The 13,250-nt window shown below is 40.5% G+C and overlaps 1 protein-coding gene across 1 annotated transcript in view; it reads left to right on the forward strand.

Annotated features, from left to right (window-relative positions):
* SI (sucrase-isomaltase) overlaps positions 1 to 13,250 on the forward strand; it is a 43,144-nt gene that overhangs the window by 16,555 nt on the left and 13,339 nt on the right. Inside the window, exons 18-35 of the mRNA XM_032120207.1 lie at positions 381 to 535; positions 812 to 896; positions 1,643 to 1,699; positions 2,068 to 2,192; positions 2,561 to 2,649; positions 3,845 to 3,894; positions 5,201 to 5,371; positions 5,857 to 6,006; positions 7,254 to 7,460; positions 8,288 to 8,442; positions 9,428 to 9,596; positions 10,460 to 10,556; positions 10,967 to 11,079; positions 11,180 to 11,305; positions 12,027 to 12,155; positions 12,260 to 12,367; positions 12,465 to 12,527; positions 12,797 to 12,928. Of these exons, the coding sequence (XP_031976098.1) occupies positions 381 to 535; positions 812 to 896; positions 1,643 to 1,699; positions 2,068 to 2,192; positions 2,561 to 2,649; positions 3,845 to 3,894; positions 5,201 to 5,371; positions 5,857 to 6,006; positions 7,254 to 7,460; positions 8,288 to 8,442; positions 9,428 to 9,596; positions 10,460 to 10,556; positions 10,967 to 11,079; positions 11,180 to 11,305; positions 12,027 to 12,155; positions 12,260 to 12,367; positions 12,465 to 12,527; positions 12,797 to 12,928 (2,181 nt within the window). The remainder of the gene's footprint in view (positions 1 to 380; positions 536 to 811; positions 897 to 1,642; positions 1,700 to 2,067; positions 2,193 to 2,560; positions 2,650 to 3,844; positions 3,895 to 5,200; positions 5,372 to 5,856; positions 6,007 to 7,253; positions 7,461 to 8,287; positions 8,443 to 9,427; positions 9,597 to 10,459; positions 10,557 to 10,966; positions 11,080 to 11,179; positions 11,306 to 12,026; positions 12,156 to 12,259; positions 12,368 to 12,464; positions 12,528 to 12,796; positions 12,929 to 13,250) is intronic.

Here is a 13,250-nt window from a genome sequence, read left to right on the forward strand (position 1 = left end):
TCTAATCATCACTCTCACTGAGTTTGAAAACAGAACTGTCTTTATGAAATATGAGAGGTTTGCTTTTGTAAGGGTTAATTGAGAATACACTTATTTGGCAACAGTTTTATGAACATGGGTTGTTCCTACCACCAAGGAACACTGAGGTTTCTGTGAGCCACCAGGCTGACTCCTGGGAGCTCCTTGGCATCAACCTGGCTGCCAGGATGAAATCTGGAATAACCCTGGTGGACAAGGAGGGATGGGGGACAGGACATCAGGTCACAGCACCAGTACAGAGCTGCCCTGCCGAACCCCAGCCTCTCTGAACCAGCTTTTCACACGCTTGGCGAAGTGTTTTTGAAAACTTGGAAATAATAATAGTGGATATTTGTTTCCAGTCTCAAGATCCAGCTGTATTTGGAGCCAACTCCTTGTTGGTGAACAGCTCCAAGCATTACCTGAACATTCGCTACACTTTGCTGCCCTACCTGTACACGCTGCTCTACAAAGCTCACACCCAAGGGCACACGGTCGTGAGGCCACTGCTACACGAGTGAGTTTGGGAGTTTTATAACCAATGAGAAAATCTGACACATTTAATATGGTTGGGGGACTTTCTAAACCTCTATCCTGTGAAAATGCACATCGGGATATCTGTAGACAACTTCCCAATTCATGAAATCTCATTTTGGTGTAATCAGGAGGGTGATTTTTGTGTGACGTTTTGTACTCATGATGGAGGACAATCAGTACCCTGAAACCTTGGGATTGCTGCTGATATAAATCACAAAAAAACCCAATTTCTGCTCTCTCCTTCACCTGTATCCAGGTTCTACTCTGATGAAATAACATGGAACATCGACAGGCAGTTCCTGTGGGGCCCTGGGCTGCTGATTTCCCCTGTTCTTGAGCCGGTAGGTTTGGATGTTTTGGGATCTATCTTGTAACTATGGGCCATGTTGAGTCACGTTTCCCCACTTCATTTATTGCTTCCAGTGAGAGAGCCCACAGCACATTTTTATCCCTGCTGAAATGGAAAATCTTGTAGTTAAATCCCACTCCTGTTTTCCACTCCTCTATGGAATCAAAGACATCTGGTCTGATATTCTGGTTTACCTCTTCCTCACATCATCTCTGAACTTCCTTTGGAGTCAGCTTCTCTTGCTGCATTTCAGCTTCTCTGTGGTGCAACAAGAAAGCAAAAAGATTGTGGGTTATTCAGTGGCAGAATCTTGTAAATAATGATCTCTCCTGCCAGCAACACGTTAGCCATGGAGAAACAGAAAACATTTGTTAAATACAGAAAGGGAAAGCGAGAAATCTGAAAGGTGCCAGCCCCCAAAAATGTGGAAATAGAGGAGATAGAGAGATTCTTGTGGATATGATCTGGTTCACTGGCTTTGAAGCACTGTGACTTTGGGTGGCTTCCAATGAGCTGCCACTTTGCAGAGCAGCACTTCAGTTACAGCCCAGCAGCTTTGCAGAAATTGTGCTTGGATTGCCCTTCCTCCTGTCTGGGCACCATCCTAAACACCAGGAAAGCAAACAGCAAAGAGTAGAAGTATCAATGATTTTCTCACAGTGGACTTTAGCTTTGTGGGAGAATTGAGTTTATTTGATGAAGTTGAATAATGAGAGTTGTTTCTTTATTCACTTTTAGGGTGTGGAGTACACTCGTGTGTACTTTCCTGATGCAGCGTGGTACGAGTATGACACGGTAAGGAAATGCAGGCAATATTATGGGATATTACACCATTTTCTAAATAGGAATGTGATGAGCTAGGATTGTCAGCCCTGCTTTGGGGAAAGAGAGCTGAAGTAAAGCCTTTGGTGTTACTTGGGAGACAAGGGATAAAGGGTGGTGGGATAAGCACAAGAATTGGTGACTAAAGAAAGGGCTCAGATTATGACATTAAATCACAGTGATATGCAGTTACTTTACCTTTATGTGCCCATTAGCCCATTGGTATTTACATAACTGAAGCTTCTTTTATAAGGAACAATCTGATGAAACTCAAGAGTGTTAAGAAAACACTCCTAGGAGTGGGTCATACAAAATTCCTGTTCTCTTTTCCATTCCATAAGGGCGAACCAGTCCTTATGAGGAAATTGTGGCACGATTTACAAACCCCAAAGGAAAAAATGGGGCTGCACCTGAGAGGAGGATACATTTTCCCTACTCAGCAACCAGGCAACACCACAGTGGCAAGGTAGGCTCCCAAACTGAAAACTTTTATGCTTTCTTTTTTTCCCCCACAGCTGGGCTGAAGACTTTCAGGTTACAAATAAGCAGCAGCCCATTGTATTTAGGATTTTTCACCTTGAAGTGTGGGAATTGCTGGGAGACAAACCTCCCTTCCACACCTTCGGGGATGAGTTGTGGCTTTATTTGCATAGCAATTTGTAAACTCACTGGGTATTTTAATGCATTTGCATGAAAATAAAAGGCAACTGAGGATTAAGCTAAGGCAATTCTCCAAGGACTGTGACCCTGCTGGGTGTCACACTCTTACATGAACATGGAGGATGTAGTGAGGCTGTTTAAACATTTGTTATACGCATAAATCTCTTTCCACAGCCGCAAGAATCCAATGGGACTCATAATTGCCCTGGATATCAACAATGAAGCTTCTGGGGATTTGTTCTGGGATGATGGAGAATCTACAGGTGAGCAGCCATCAATAGTGAAATAAATTAGATTAACAAAGATTTAGTATGCTCAAATTTCAGTGTCGCCACTGAACAGAAGATGCTGTAACACACTACTGCTACTTGCTCATAAATCAGGTTTGCATCAGTTTTAAGTAGAAAACTGTGACTATTATTAATGTAAGATTAAAGTAGCAACTTAATATGACACAGGTGAAGAAAAAAGACACTAGGCTCTACTTTAAGGTCAAACCTCTGGTTTTCAGGAGAAATCTTTAGACTGACAGGAGATGACAGAGTTTTCCCATGGAATTTAGGCAAACCACTGCCCATCCAGGGAGGTATCTGAATATCAACATTGGAAAACTTTGCGCATTCCACTCGCACAACTCCATCTTCTTGTGGGCTACACCAATCATATCTCCCAGGAAAACTCCCAAGCCTCTGCTTTTGGGAATTTAGGGAAAGTTAGGGATGCTTTTAAGAAATAGAGCAGTGGTTCAGCTGATTATTGCTGCCATAAACACGGCAGGCCTTGGGTGGCTGCTGTGCGTGGGGGTGACAGCTCGATGAGCTCCTTTGGCCTAAAATAACAAAGCCATTACTGCCCTCACTGCTGCTGCCAAACAGAGCAATAAAACATTTGATCATTTCATGGCCTGCCCAAAACTTACAGGTTGCAGTTTTCCAGGGGAACCATCTACAATTTTCTTGTGGTGACAGGATTTGTACATGGAAAAAACTGCCAGATTGACCACGCTTTATATTTGTTTTTCCTGGTCATGTGTTATTTCCTCTCATATTGTTCCATGGCATTTATCATTATTATCATCGTCATCATCACCACCATTATTTTTGCATGAGGAACCCTTATTTAGGGTACTTAAAAGGATTAGTTTTGACCCAAATTTTTATATTTAAGACAAACTGAGAAGAAATAACAGTAGAATAAAAATCATTGCATTTTAGAAGAGCTGATTTCAATGAGTTTTTGCAGAGAAAATGAGATCTCCTGGGAGACTGGCCAAAGGAAAAAAGAAAAAGGGACATTTCAGTTCCTCAAAGAAACATTAGTAAATATTTGGGTTGCTTAGTGCAGCTTTGAATGCAGTCCTGGTAATTAATAGTTTATTGGTCTCTAGCAGTGGCACAGCCCTATTTTATTTTTATTATTTTCTGCACTCCAAGTGTAACTTCTCCCTTTACCTTTTAGGTACAATTGAGAATAAAGCCTACATTTACTATGAGTTTAAAGTTTCCAATGTAAGTATTTGATTTTAAATGATCTTCTCTCCATTTTTGATTTTTATCCAGTGTCTTCCAAGAGCATTCTTTTCTCTCTTTTTTTCTCCTGTAAGATTCGCTGGAAAACAAAATATTTGCCAAAGCCAAGAGGAATCATGTTCAAAGTACTCCCATTTAACTGGGATGAGATCTGTTGTCTTTTCTCCTCCTAGTTAATACAAATATCTAAATAGCTCCTATTTGCTTTCACATTATAAACTCAGCAGCAATATTTACTGAACAAGAGAACTCTAAAGCATAAGAGGCATTTAAAATGGAGTAAAAAAGGAGAAGCATGGAGTGTTTGTGACTCTGAAGATAGTGGGAATGTAAAAAATATATGTTTTTATACTGTGAAAATACAGCTGAACGTCTCCAAAGAGTGAGGAAAACCCACACCTTGTCTGAACCCCCAGAAACTACATGAGGGTTAAGTTTTATTGTGTTGATTATTTTAAGCTGAAAGTGCCTTTGCAGGGTTAATTGACATCAGGGTGGAGTCCTGAGAGTGCTTCTATCCAACATTGACAGTAACTATTGCATAACAAGGATTGCAAATAACATGATAACATATTATTTGTACAATAATAATAATGATAATAATAATAATCCCTGGTAAAGGTATTCATTCCTTTGCCATGATGAAAGAGCATAGAACAAGTGAGAGAACGCAGCGGAACACGAGTGAAGAGCATGAATGTTATTTTTTAAAACCATAATTAATCAAAGAGTCATTTGTAGATAAGACACCCTGATCACTGTTGGAGTTTGAAACTCCTGTAGCCCAATCATACCTTGACTGTGATGACACTGAATTAAAAATAAACCTAAATGTTCCCATGGAGAGCAATAAGGAAGTTCTACTCACGTGTGACAGCCATGGTGCAGTTCCTCTGCTTGGACTCTTAATCTAAAAATAATTAATGACATGGACTAGGAAGTGGTATTTTTATATCAAGAGAAGTGAGTAAGAACCTTTGGTTGTTGGAACCCAGCGAGATCCCAGACAGGTGGAGTTTATTTGCCCTGTCACAGACCCGCCCCAGCCTTTCCTTATTTCCCAAGCAAGGAGAAAAAGCTGAAAAACTAATCTGAAGATTATTGTATATATGATAGAAAGCTTTATTGTGATAACAACAAGCAGGGTAATAATTAATGCATAAGAAAAAGGTATTGGCTTATTTATGCTCCAGTGTGAAAATCTTCACAGAAAAAAAATGGTTAAATCAGGAGGATTTGGGGCAGATTTTTACCATAAGAATATGACTACTATATTATTTTTCAGAATGTTCTACAAATGACTGCTACACACAGCAATTACACTGATCCAAACAACCTGAAATTTGAGGAAATCAAGATTCTGGGATTGTCCCAGGAAGTGACAGCAGTTTCTGTGTCTCAGGACAATGTTGTGCAAAATTATCCCCTTAATATCACCTATGATCCTGTGAGAAAGGTAAAGCAATAACAGGAGAATGGAAAGTAAACATATATTTACAATTGCATCACCTTTATTTTATGCATTGCAAAGGACAGTACTTAGTGCCAGTGTTGCTCCAATGAAATACACTGCGAGTTTTATTACAGAATAAAAGTACAATTGCATTCAACTCTGCTGCATAAAAGTGCACCTCAGTTATGCTCTCAGTGCAGCAGGCAGTTTAGTTATGCAGTTGTTCCTGGATTTATTCCTGTTTGCTTCCAAGGAAGCTGTGGGATTCATTCCATTTGTTTAGAATCTTAATTTTTCAGATTTTATCTGTAAAAATATCAGTTGTGTGCGTTTGTGAAAGTGAGACTGTACCAAATCTTACAAGATGGGATTTTGTGAATTTTCAAGTTTTAAGTGTATTATTCTTGAGGACCAGCACGTCTTCTGACCAAAGGAAAGCTGGATGGGGTTTGGCATTTAATAACTGTTTATTGTTTAATATTTATAAGGTTGCTGTTATAAGAGGACTTCAGCTTGAACTGGGAAAATCTTACACAATCAACTGGACTCTCAGTGTGAGCACCAATGAAAGGTTTGATTGTTATCCCAACCTCGATCCAACAAAAGAAAAATGTGAACAACTTGGCTGTACCTGGGAAGTAAGTCGTTATTTCTCTAAGCTAATTAGACAAAAAAAAAAAAAATCCAGAATAAAAGGTTTTCCTCTGTGGTTGTTACAGAATAAATGTAGTCTGGGAGATTTGTCAGGTTTAAATACAATGGGGGCACAGGCCTCAGCTAGCCTGTACTGGTGGATTTTATTTACCTCACCAGTTGGCAACCATGTAAATTCTCCTCCAAATCATATCAGAAGTTGAGGAAAAATGTGGTATTTTTTGAAAGATGGAAAGAAATAATGTTAGAGTTATGAAAAAGTAGAATTGCATCTTCAGCTGCCCCTTCTGCCTCTCCCTGGCACTGTGGCCTGCAAGGCTCAGCCCCTTTGTGTCACCTTCACAGTCACTGAGGGACATTTTAAGTCAAACCAACTCCCCTGGATCTCAGTTTGAGAGGAAATCCTTGAATTGCACAGAAATTTTGGTTCATTTGTGAACTTAATTGTTCGTATCCACACCAAGGAGCTATTTCCAAACCACAATCCCTGACGTGAAGTTCTTTAACACGTGGTTTTATTATTAATTATTAATAAACATGTGGGAGCAACATGTCCTGGCAGGGTTGAACTTCAGAGGTGCCTCCAACTAAATTATTCCGTGTTCTTCTAAATCTCAAATGTCAATTTTGGGCCTTTCCCATAGGAATGGAGCTCAGAATTCTGTGCTGGCTGCTGAAGTGGGTGATGAACTGCTCTGGTTTTGTTGCACTATTAAAAGAATTTTTTGTAATTTTGGACTTTTGGAAATGTCAGGAGATATCAGAAGAGCAGGATGTAATTTTCACTGGATATATTAAGGATAATTTGTGTGAATAAAGCAAGTGGAAAGATCTGCTCTGACGTTGCCTGAGTATGAAATGGGTTTTGGGCACATCCCCTTGAAGGCAACCAGAGAGCAATGGGATTAAAAGGGAGGAAGCTTTAGGAATTTCCACAAGCCAAGATTAAACCATGTTGAGGGATTGACCTGAAGATCACAGAGATGGGGAAATGAAATCCATCCTCACTGCATGAGGATTCAGTTTCCTGACTGAACTATTTGTACAGCCTTCACTGGATATCTGCTTCAGTGTAGAGATTATTCTGTATTATTTTATTATTCAGGATTCCATTAACCTTCCCCCAAATTCTACATTTAATAAAGATCTGATAAAAACAGGATTCCACGCTAATACCTAATAAAAAATCCAGCTGTCTCACTAACCTGAAACTCCTTTCTCTTTGCACCAGGAGACACCAAATTCGAGTGTTCCTGCCTGCTATTACAGCTCCAACAATCCTTACTCTGTCATGAGCCTAAATTATTCCTCCACTGGAATCGTAGCCACCCTCAGCTTGGACAGTGCCAAGGTCAGAGCTAACGAGAATGCCACGGCCCCAATCAGCACCCTACTCCTGGAGGTGAAATATCATCTCAACAACATGCTGCAGTTCAAGGTAATGCCAGCCCAGAACTCCTAGAATGTTTTATTTATGGAAATTCAAAGGGCTTTTTATAGCCAAATTTATACTTCACAGACTGTAGCAGCCTTGTGTAAATATGCTTCTCCTTCTAACCAATTATTATTGCTCTTAGCTTGCATCTTTTTGCGTCCTAGAATCCTAGCACTCCATTTTACAAAGAAATCCCATGAATCAAAGGTGTAATGTCAGTGTGTAGATGTCATGTCAACCAGGAACTTTGAAAATATTTTGTTAATATGCAGGTAAACGTATCTGTAAGTGCTATCATGACTCTACAACTTATTTTTACGTCCATTATTCTAAATCATTCTAAAATATTCTATACACTGGGTAACTGTAATTTATTGCCATGAGTTTAATAATATTGAGCCAAGTGGTGAGACATCAAAAATGAACTTCTTTCTACTTTCAGAATACATTAAATACATTAAATTGCATTAAAAATAAATACATTTTTAATGTTTTTTCAGAAAACATTAAAAAGGATCTCTAAAAGTTGAGTAAAAGATGAACCAGAAAATTATTTTATTACACTTGCAAAGTATATGCATCTATATTTTAAATATAAGTTTATACTTTAAATTAATATAGATAATTGTACGAGCTGCTCCTGATCAAAAATAAATTTTTAAGGTTTGTTGGTTGGGATTTTTTTTCCCCAACAAAATCCTGTGAAGGAACTGATTCAAGAAATATGCATTTGAAAGAAAATACTCATCACAGCAAGAGTTTTTAAACTGGTATCAGGTTCAGATTTCAGACAACTGACCTGCTGAAATAACCTGATTTTTGCTTCACAGATCTCTGATTCCCAAAGCCCACGATATGAGGTTCCAGTGCCCCTGAACCTGCCCAGCTCCCCCACGAGCACGAGCCAGGACCGGCTCTATGAGGTCGCAATCCAGATCAAACCCTTTGGGATCCAAATCCGCCGCAAAAGCACGGGGACAGTCATGTAAGCCACTGCCCCTTTATCTTATCTCTCCTTGTTTTGGTAGCTCTTTCCAAGCCAAACCTTTTCTCTGTGCATGTGTTGGAGTGAGGAACACTGGCAGCTCTGAAGGCTGTTCCTCATGCGCTTCCCAAGTTTCTGGCAGGCACAATGATTTTCTACACTTCCTAAAATGTTCCTTAGGGTGACCACAGCACTGATCATTAAGGGTTGGCCATTTGGGTCAGTTTTGGGAAATGGTTAGGAAAAAAATGGAAGGAAGTAGTGTCCCAACTACCTTGAGATGGATTTTGGTAACATGATACACAAGTCTAGCATGAGCTGCATTTTCTTCCTTGATTAAGTCAGAGCTAGAAAACAGAGAACAGTTGAATGTGTTTTTTAGTCAAAAAAACAATTTTTAAAAATTTCTTAAAGTACTCAAAACTTAATTGTGAGTTGAGTTGCCTTTTGCCAACCAGAATAGTAATTCAGCCTGCAATTGAATCTCCTGGAACAATGGAATTCTCTGGCAGAGCCCACCAGGGTGCAGTTTGGTTTCTAACTGGAAAGATGCTGATTTATAATAAATATGACCTGTGAATGGAATTTCAGTGTAATCTGCACAGAAAGTTCAGTGAACTGTATAAAGCACTTTATTTACTCTATTCCATGTGGCTCCAGTGCTCAGTCTGAGAGGAAAATAGGATTGCAGTGTCCTGAAATGCATTTTCTCACTGAATTGCCAAAATATGATGCAACTTGCAGTGCTTGATGCCTGTGTGTAATTCCTCTCTGAGAGACACAGAGGACTTCGTGTCCCTAAACTCTTCAGCAGTTATTAGACACCCCCATTTCGTGTGCTTTAAGTTTTCTTGATAACCACAACACTCTTAGCCCACTTTTACTGATTTCCAGAGAAAAAGAGTGGCCTAAAACAAAGTGTCTGCCACAAACACAGCACTGAGCACACTCTATTCTTATTTTCCCTTTCCTCTTCCCATTCCAGCTGGGATTCAGGCCTGCCCACCTTCACCTTCAGCGACATGTTCATTCAGATTTCCACCCGCTTGGCATCCCAGTACATCTACGGATTCGGAGAAGCTGAGCACCCCACGTTCCGACACAACATGAACTGGCACACCTGGGGAATGTTCACCAGGGACCAGCCTCCAACTGTAAGTAGGCAAAGAAGAAGAAAATGTGATGTTTTGGACCAATAGAGTGCAGAAATATTTGGCAGGACTTTAAAATCCACTAAGTATCTGCTGGTACTGGGCATTGGCTCTGGCTGTATTTATCATCACTTATAATTTAGATGGTGTCTCCATGGCAAAAGCCTTCTGTAAACCCATTATTTGTGATCTGCAAGAACAATGTGAAGAGTTCAGGCCCTCAGTCAGATGTTGGAAGGTGACAAATGGCTTAGGAGTAACAGCACGTTCCTCCTTTTTTTTATTCCTCTCAGCTCATTGTTTTGAAAATTAGACATGAGTCAGAACAATTCCTATTGCTTGGGGATTAATTTAGTACTTACAGGGGTAAAGCAGAAATCTTACCTCTATTTATTTATCTTATTTCCTACAAGATAGCAAATTTCCAATTATCTGGGAATGGCCAATGAAATAGCAGCACCTAATTATAGCTCTAACTTCCAGTTCAGGTTTTGAATATATTTTGAGATAATAAAATATAACAGAATGCCACCAGTACCTCCTGAGCACGTAGACACTTGGTCCTGTTTGCAAAGCAGGGAAGGTTTTGTCCTGAGGAAGCACCTTCTCATCAGTGACATTTACGTGCAGCAATACCTTTGCTTTCCTTCCTGCCTGAGCAGTCTGGACGAGACTGACAAATTGTGGAGTTCAAAGTGACCTTCTGCAGATCTGTTTTGTGGTTAGGTAGGGTTTAGGTGTATAAATTTCAGGTTTATTTGCTATGTTTGGTAATTGTCTCGTCTTTTATTGAATTTATTACTAAACGTTAATAATCAAATGTTTGCACTGTTTCCCCAGTAAAATGTATTTTATTTTATTCGCAGTACAAGATGAACTCCTATGGTTATCAGCCATTTTATATGGCTCTTGAAGAAGATGGCAATGCCCACGGTGTTCTCTTGCTTAACAGCAATGCGATGGGTAAGAAACCCTTCACTTTATTTCATAAAATCATGAAATGGTCTTGGTTGGAAGGGGCATTAAAGCTCATCCTGTTCCACCCCCCTGCAGGGACACCTTCCACTGCCCCAGGTTGCTCCAAGCCCCATCCAACCTGGCCTTAGACACTTCCAGGGATCCAGGGGCAGCCACAGCTGCTCTGGGCAACCTCAGGGCCTCATCCCCCGCCTCAGAGGGAACAATTTCTTCCCAACATCCCATCTAAACCTCCTCTCTGTCAGTTTGAAGCCTTTCCCTCTTTTCCAGTCCCTCCAGACCTTTGTAAATTGTCTCTCTCCATCCTCCTCCGTGTGTTCCTTTTTTACAGTCAGTGTTTTGCACTAGTGGAAAATCCAGGCCTCCTTTTGTCCTTTCCTTCCCTCCATTTCCAGATGTGACTTTCCAGCCCACCCCTGCCCTGACCTACCGCACCATCGGAGGAATTCTCGACTTCTACATGGTCTTGGGCCCAACTCCTGAACTCGTGGTTCAAGAATACACTGAAGTAGGAGCCTGACTAATGCTGGGCTTGGGGGGGGTGGGGGGGAGGGGTTGGTTTGGTTCCTCTTCACCTCTTCACCACAAACCTCCTTTCCTATTTTCAGCTGGTTGGCCGCCCAGTCATGCCACCCTACTGGTCCTTGGGATTCCAGCTGTGCCGCTACGGATACGCGAACGACTCGGAGATCGCCCAGCTGGTGGAGGAAATGAAGGCAGCTCAGATTCCCTACGTACGTTGGGAGCAAATAACATTTGAGCTTTTGGCTTTGTAGCATTGACTAGAACCATTTAAACGCTAAACCACAAACGAACCAAAAAAACCCCGCTGGGGTAGAGAAGAGCAGGTTTAGTTCCACAGACTCTGGGCTGTGTTAAAAGTTGCTTAATTTTCTTTATCATTCACACCAAAGAATGACAGGAAGGAGCAGTGATCGAGAAGAAAAACAAGCAAGGAAAAAATAAAGCAGCAATCTTTTCAGTGCTGTAATGCTCCTGGTCAAATCAGCTGTGATTTGGCCCAGGTTGTTGTTGGGATAGTTGGAATAGCACAGAGATCTAACAAAATTTTGCTATAAATTGAATGTGTCTTCATTTTAAATATAATAATATCAGTGTTTCAAGGTAGAACAACAGTTTCCATTGTTTCCCCATAGCAATGGAAATATAGGTGCAATTTCTGTGTACACACATCCGGACAAACCCAGTTTTTTCCTCTATCATCATGTATCAATTCCTACCCTCAGATCAGATGCAGCAGTGAAAGGTTTATTTTGTTTTGGACTTGATAATAGATGTGTAATATTCATTTAACAACTGCAGCCTGATGTTACCACTGCTTCCAGTTTTACACCTCAAAAGTTCTGTATTTTACTTATTTTGGTGGATTTTCAATATTTGGCAAAAAAAGGGAAAAAAGCATTTAAAATTAATTGGGTTTTTTTTGAACTGCAGGATGTCCAGTATGCAGATATTGACTACATGGACAGGCAAATGGACTTCACCATTAGCCCACGCTTTGCTGGATTACCAGCTCTGATCGACAAAATCAAAGCAGAAGGAATGAGATTTATCATTATCCTGGTCAGTTTGGAACATTGCTTTCAAATTTCAATACGGCATCACAAAATGGAGGATATATTCAACTTGAGTTTTGAGCATAAGGACAAAAGTGTTTTTAATTGTAGGATCCAGCCATTTCTGGGAATGAAACCGATTATCCTACCTTCTCCAGAGGCGTGGACAATGATGTCTTCATAAAACGGCCTGGTACCAATGAAATTTTATATTCCAAGGTACTGTGCAGGGAGGAGTATTGAAACCTGTGTGTTGTTGATGCGGAGTTTGGATTCAGTGTGGTTGGAGTATTTGAAATATTCTTTGTCCTGCTAGGTCTGGCCATTTCTTCCCAATGTCCAAGTCAATGAGTCACTACCTGAACAAACACAAATACAGGTAAATATTGACATGGTTTGGTTCTGGACTCAAATACAGACATTAATTAATGGAATTAATTAATGAAAATAGCAGCAAATTCATTGATAAATCTCATGGAAAAATAAGTTGCAGAAACTGGCTAAATCATCCTAAGAGCCAAAAAAAATCAGTGAACAAGTAATTATTTTTTGTCTTTTTTAAAATTTTCATTTAAAAATTCCAGAATTTTTCCAGAATGGGATGTCTTCAGTCCCCTTATCTGACTTGTTTTCCTTCTGTTTTTACAGCTCTACGGAGCACATGCTGCTTTCCCAGACTTCTTCCGCAATTCCACGGCGGAGTGGTGGAAGAAGGAAATCCTGGAGGCCTACAGCAACCCCAACGCCTCGAGAAGCCTCAAGTTTGATGGCCTGTGGACTGTAAGTGTAGAAATCTGATTTCTGGATTGTTGTTCTCTGCCAGACATTGGTGGAGAGGGCCCCAGTTCCCAATATCTGCACTGCTCTGGCAGAAGTATCCATGTTAAATTCTCGTTAAGGAAATGTTGGACTTGATGATCTTGGAGGTTGTTCCCTTGAAACAAAGACTCGCTGAATCACAAAATGGTTTGGATTGGAAGAGATCTTAAAAATCTTCTATTCCCACACCTCCCACTATCCCAGGGTTCTCCAAGCCCCAATGTCCAGCCTGGCCTTGGGCACTGCCAGGGATCCAGGGGCAGCCACAGCTGCTCTGGGTACC

Source organism: Corvus moneduloides, chromosome 10, assembly GCF_009650955.1.
Source record: "Corvus moneduloides isolate bCorMon1 chromosome 10, bCorMon1.pri, whole genome shotgun sequence".
NCBI lineage: Eukaryota > Metazoa > Chordata > Aves > Passeriformes > Corvidae > Corvus > Corvus moneduloides.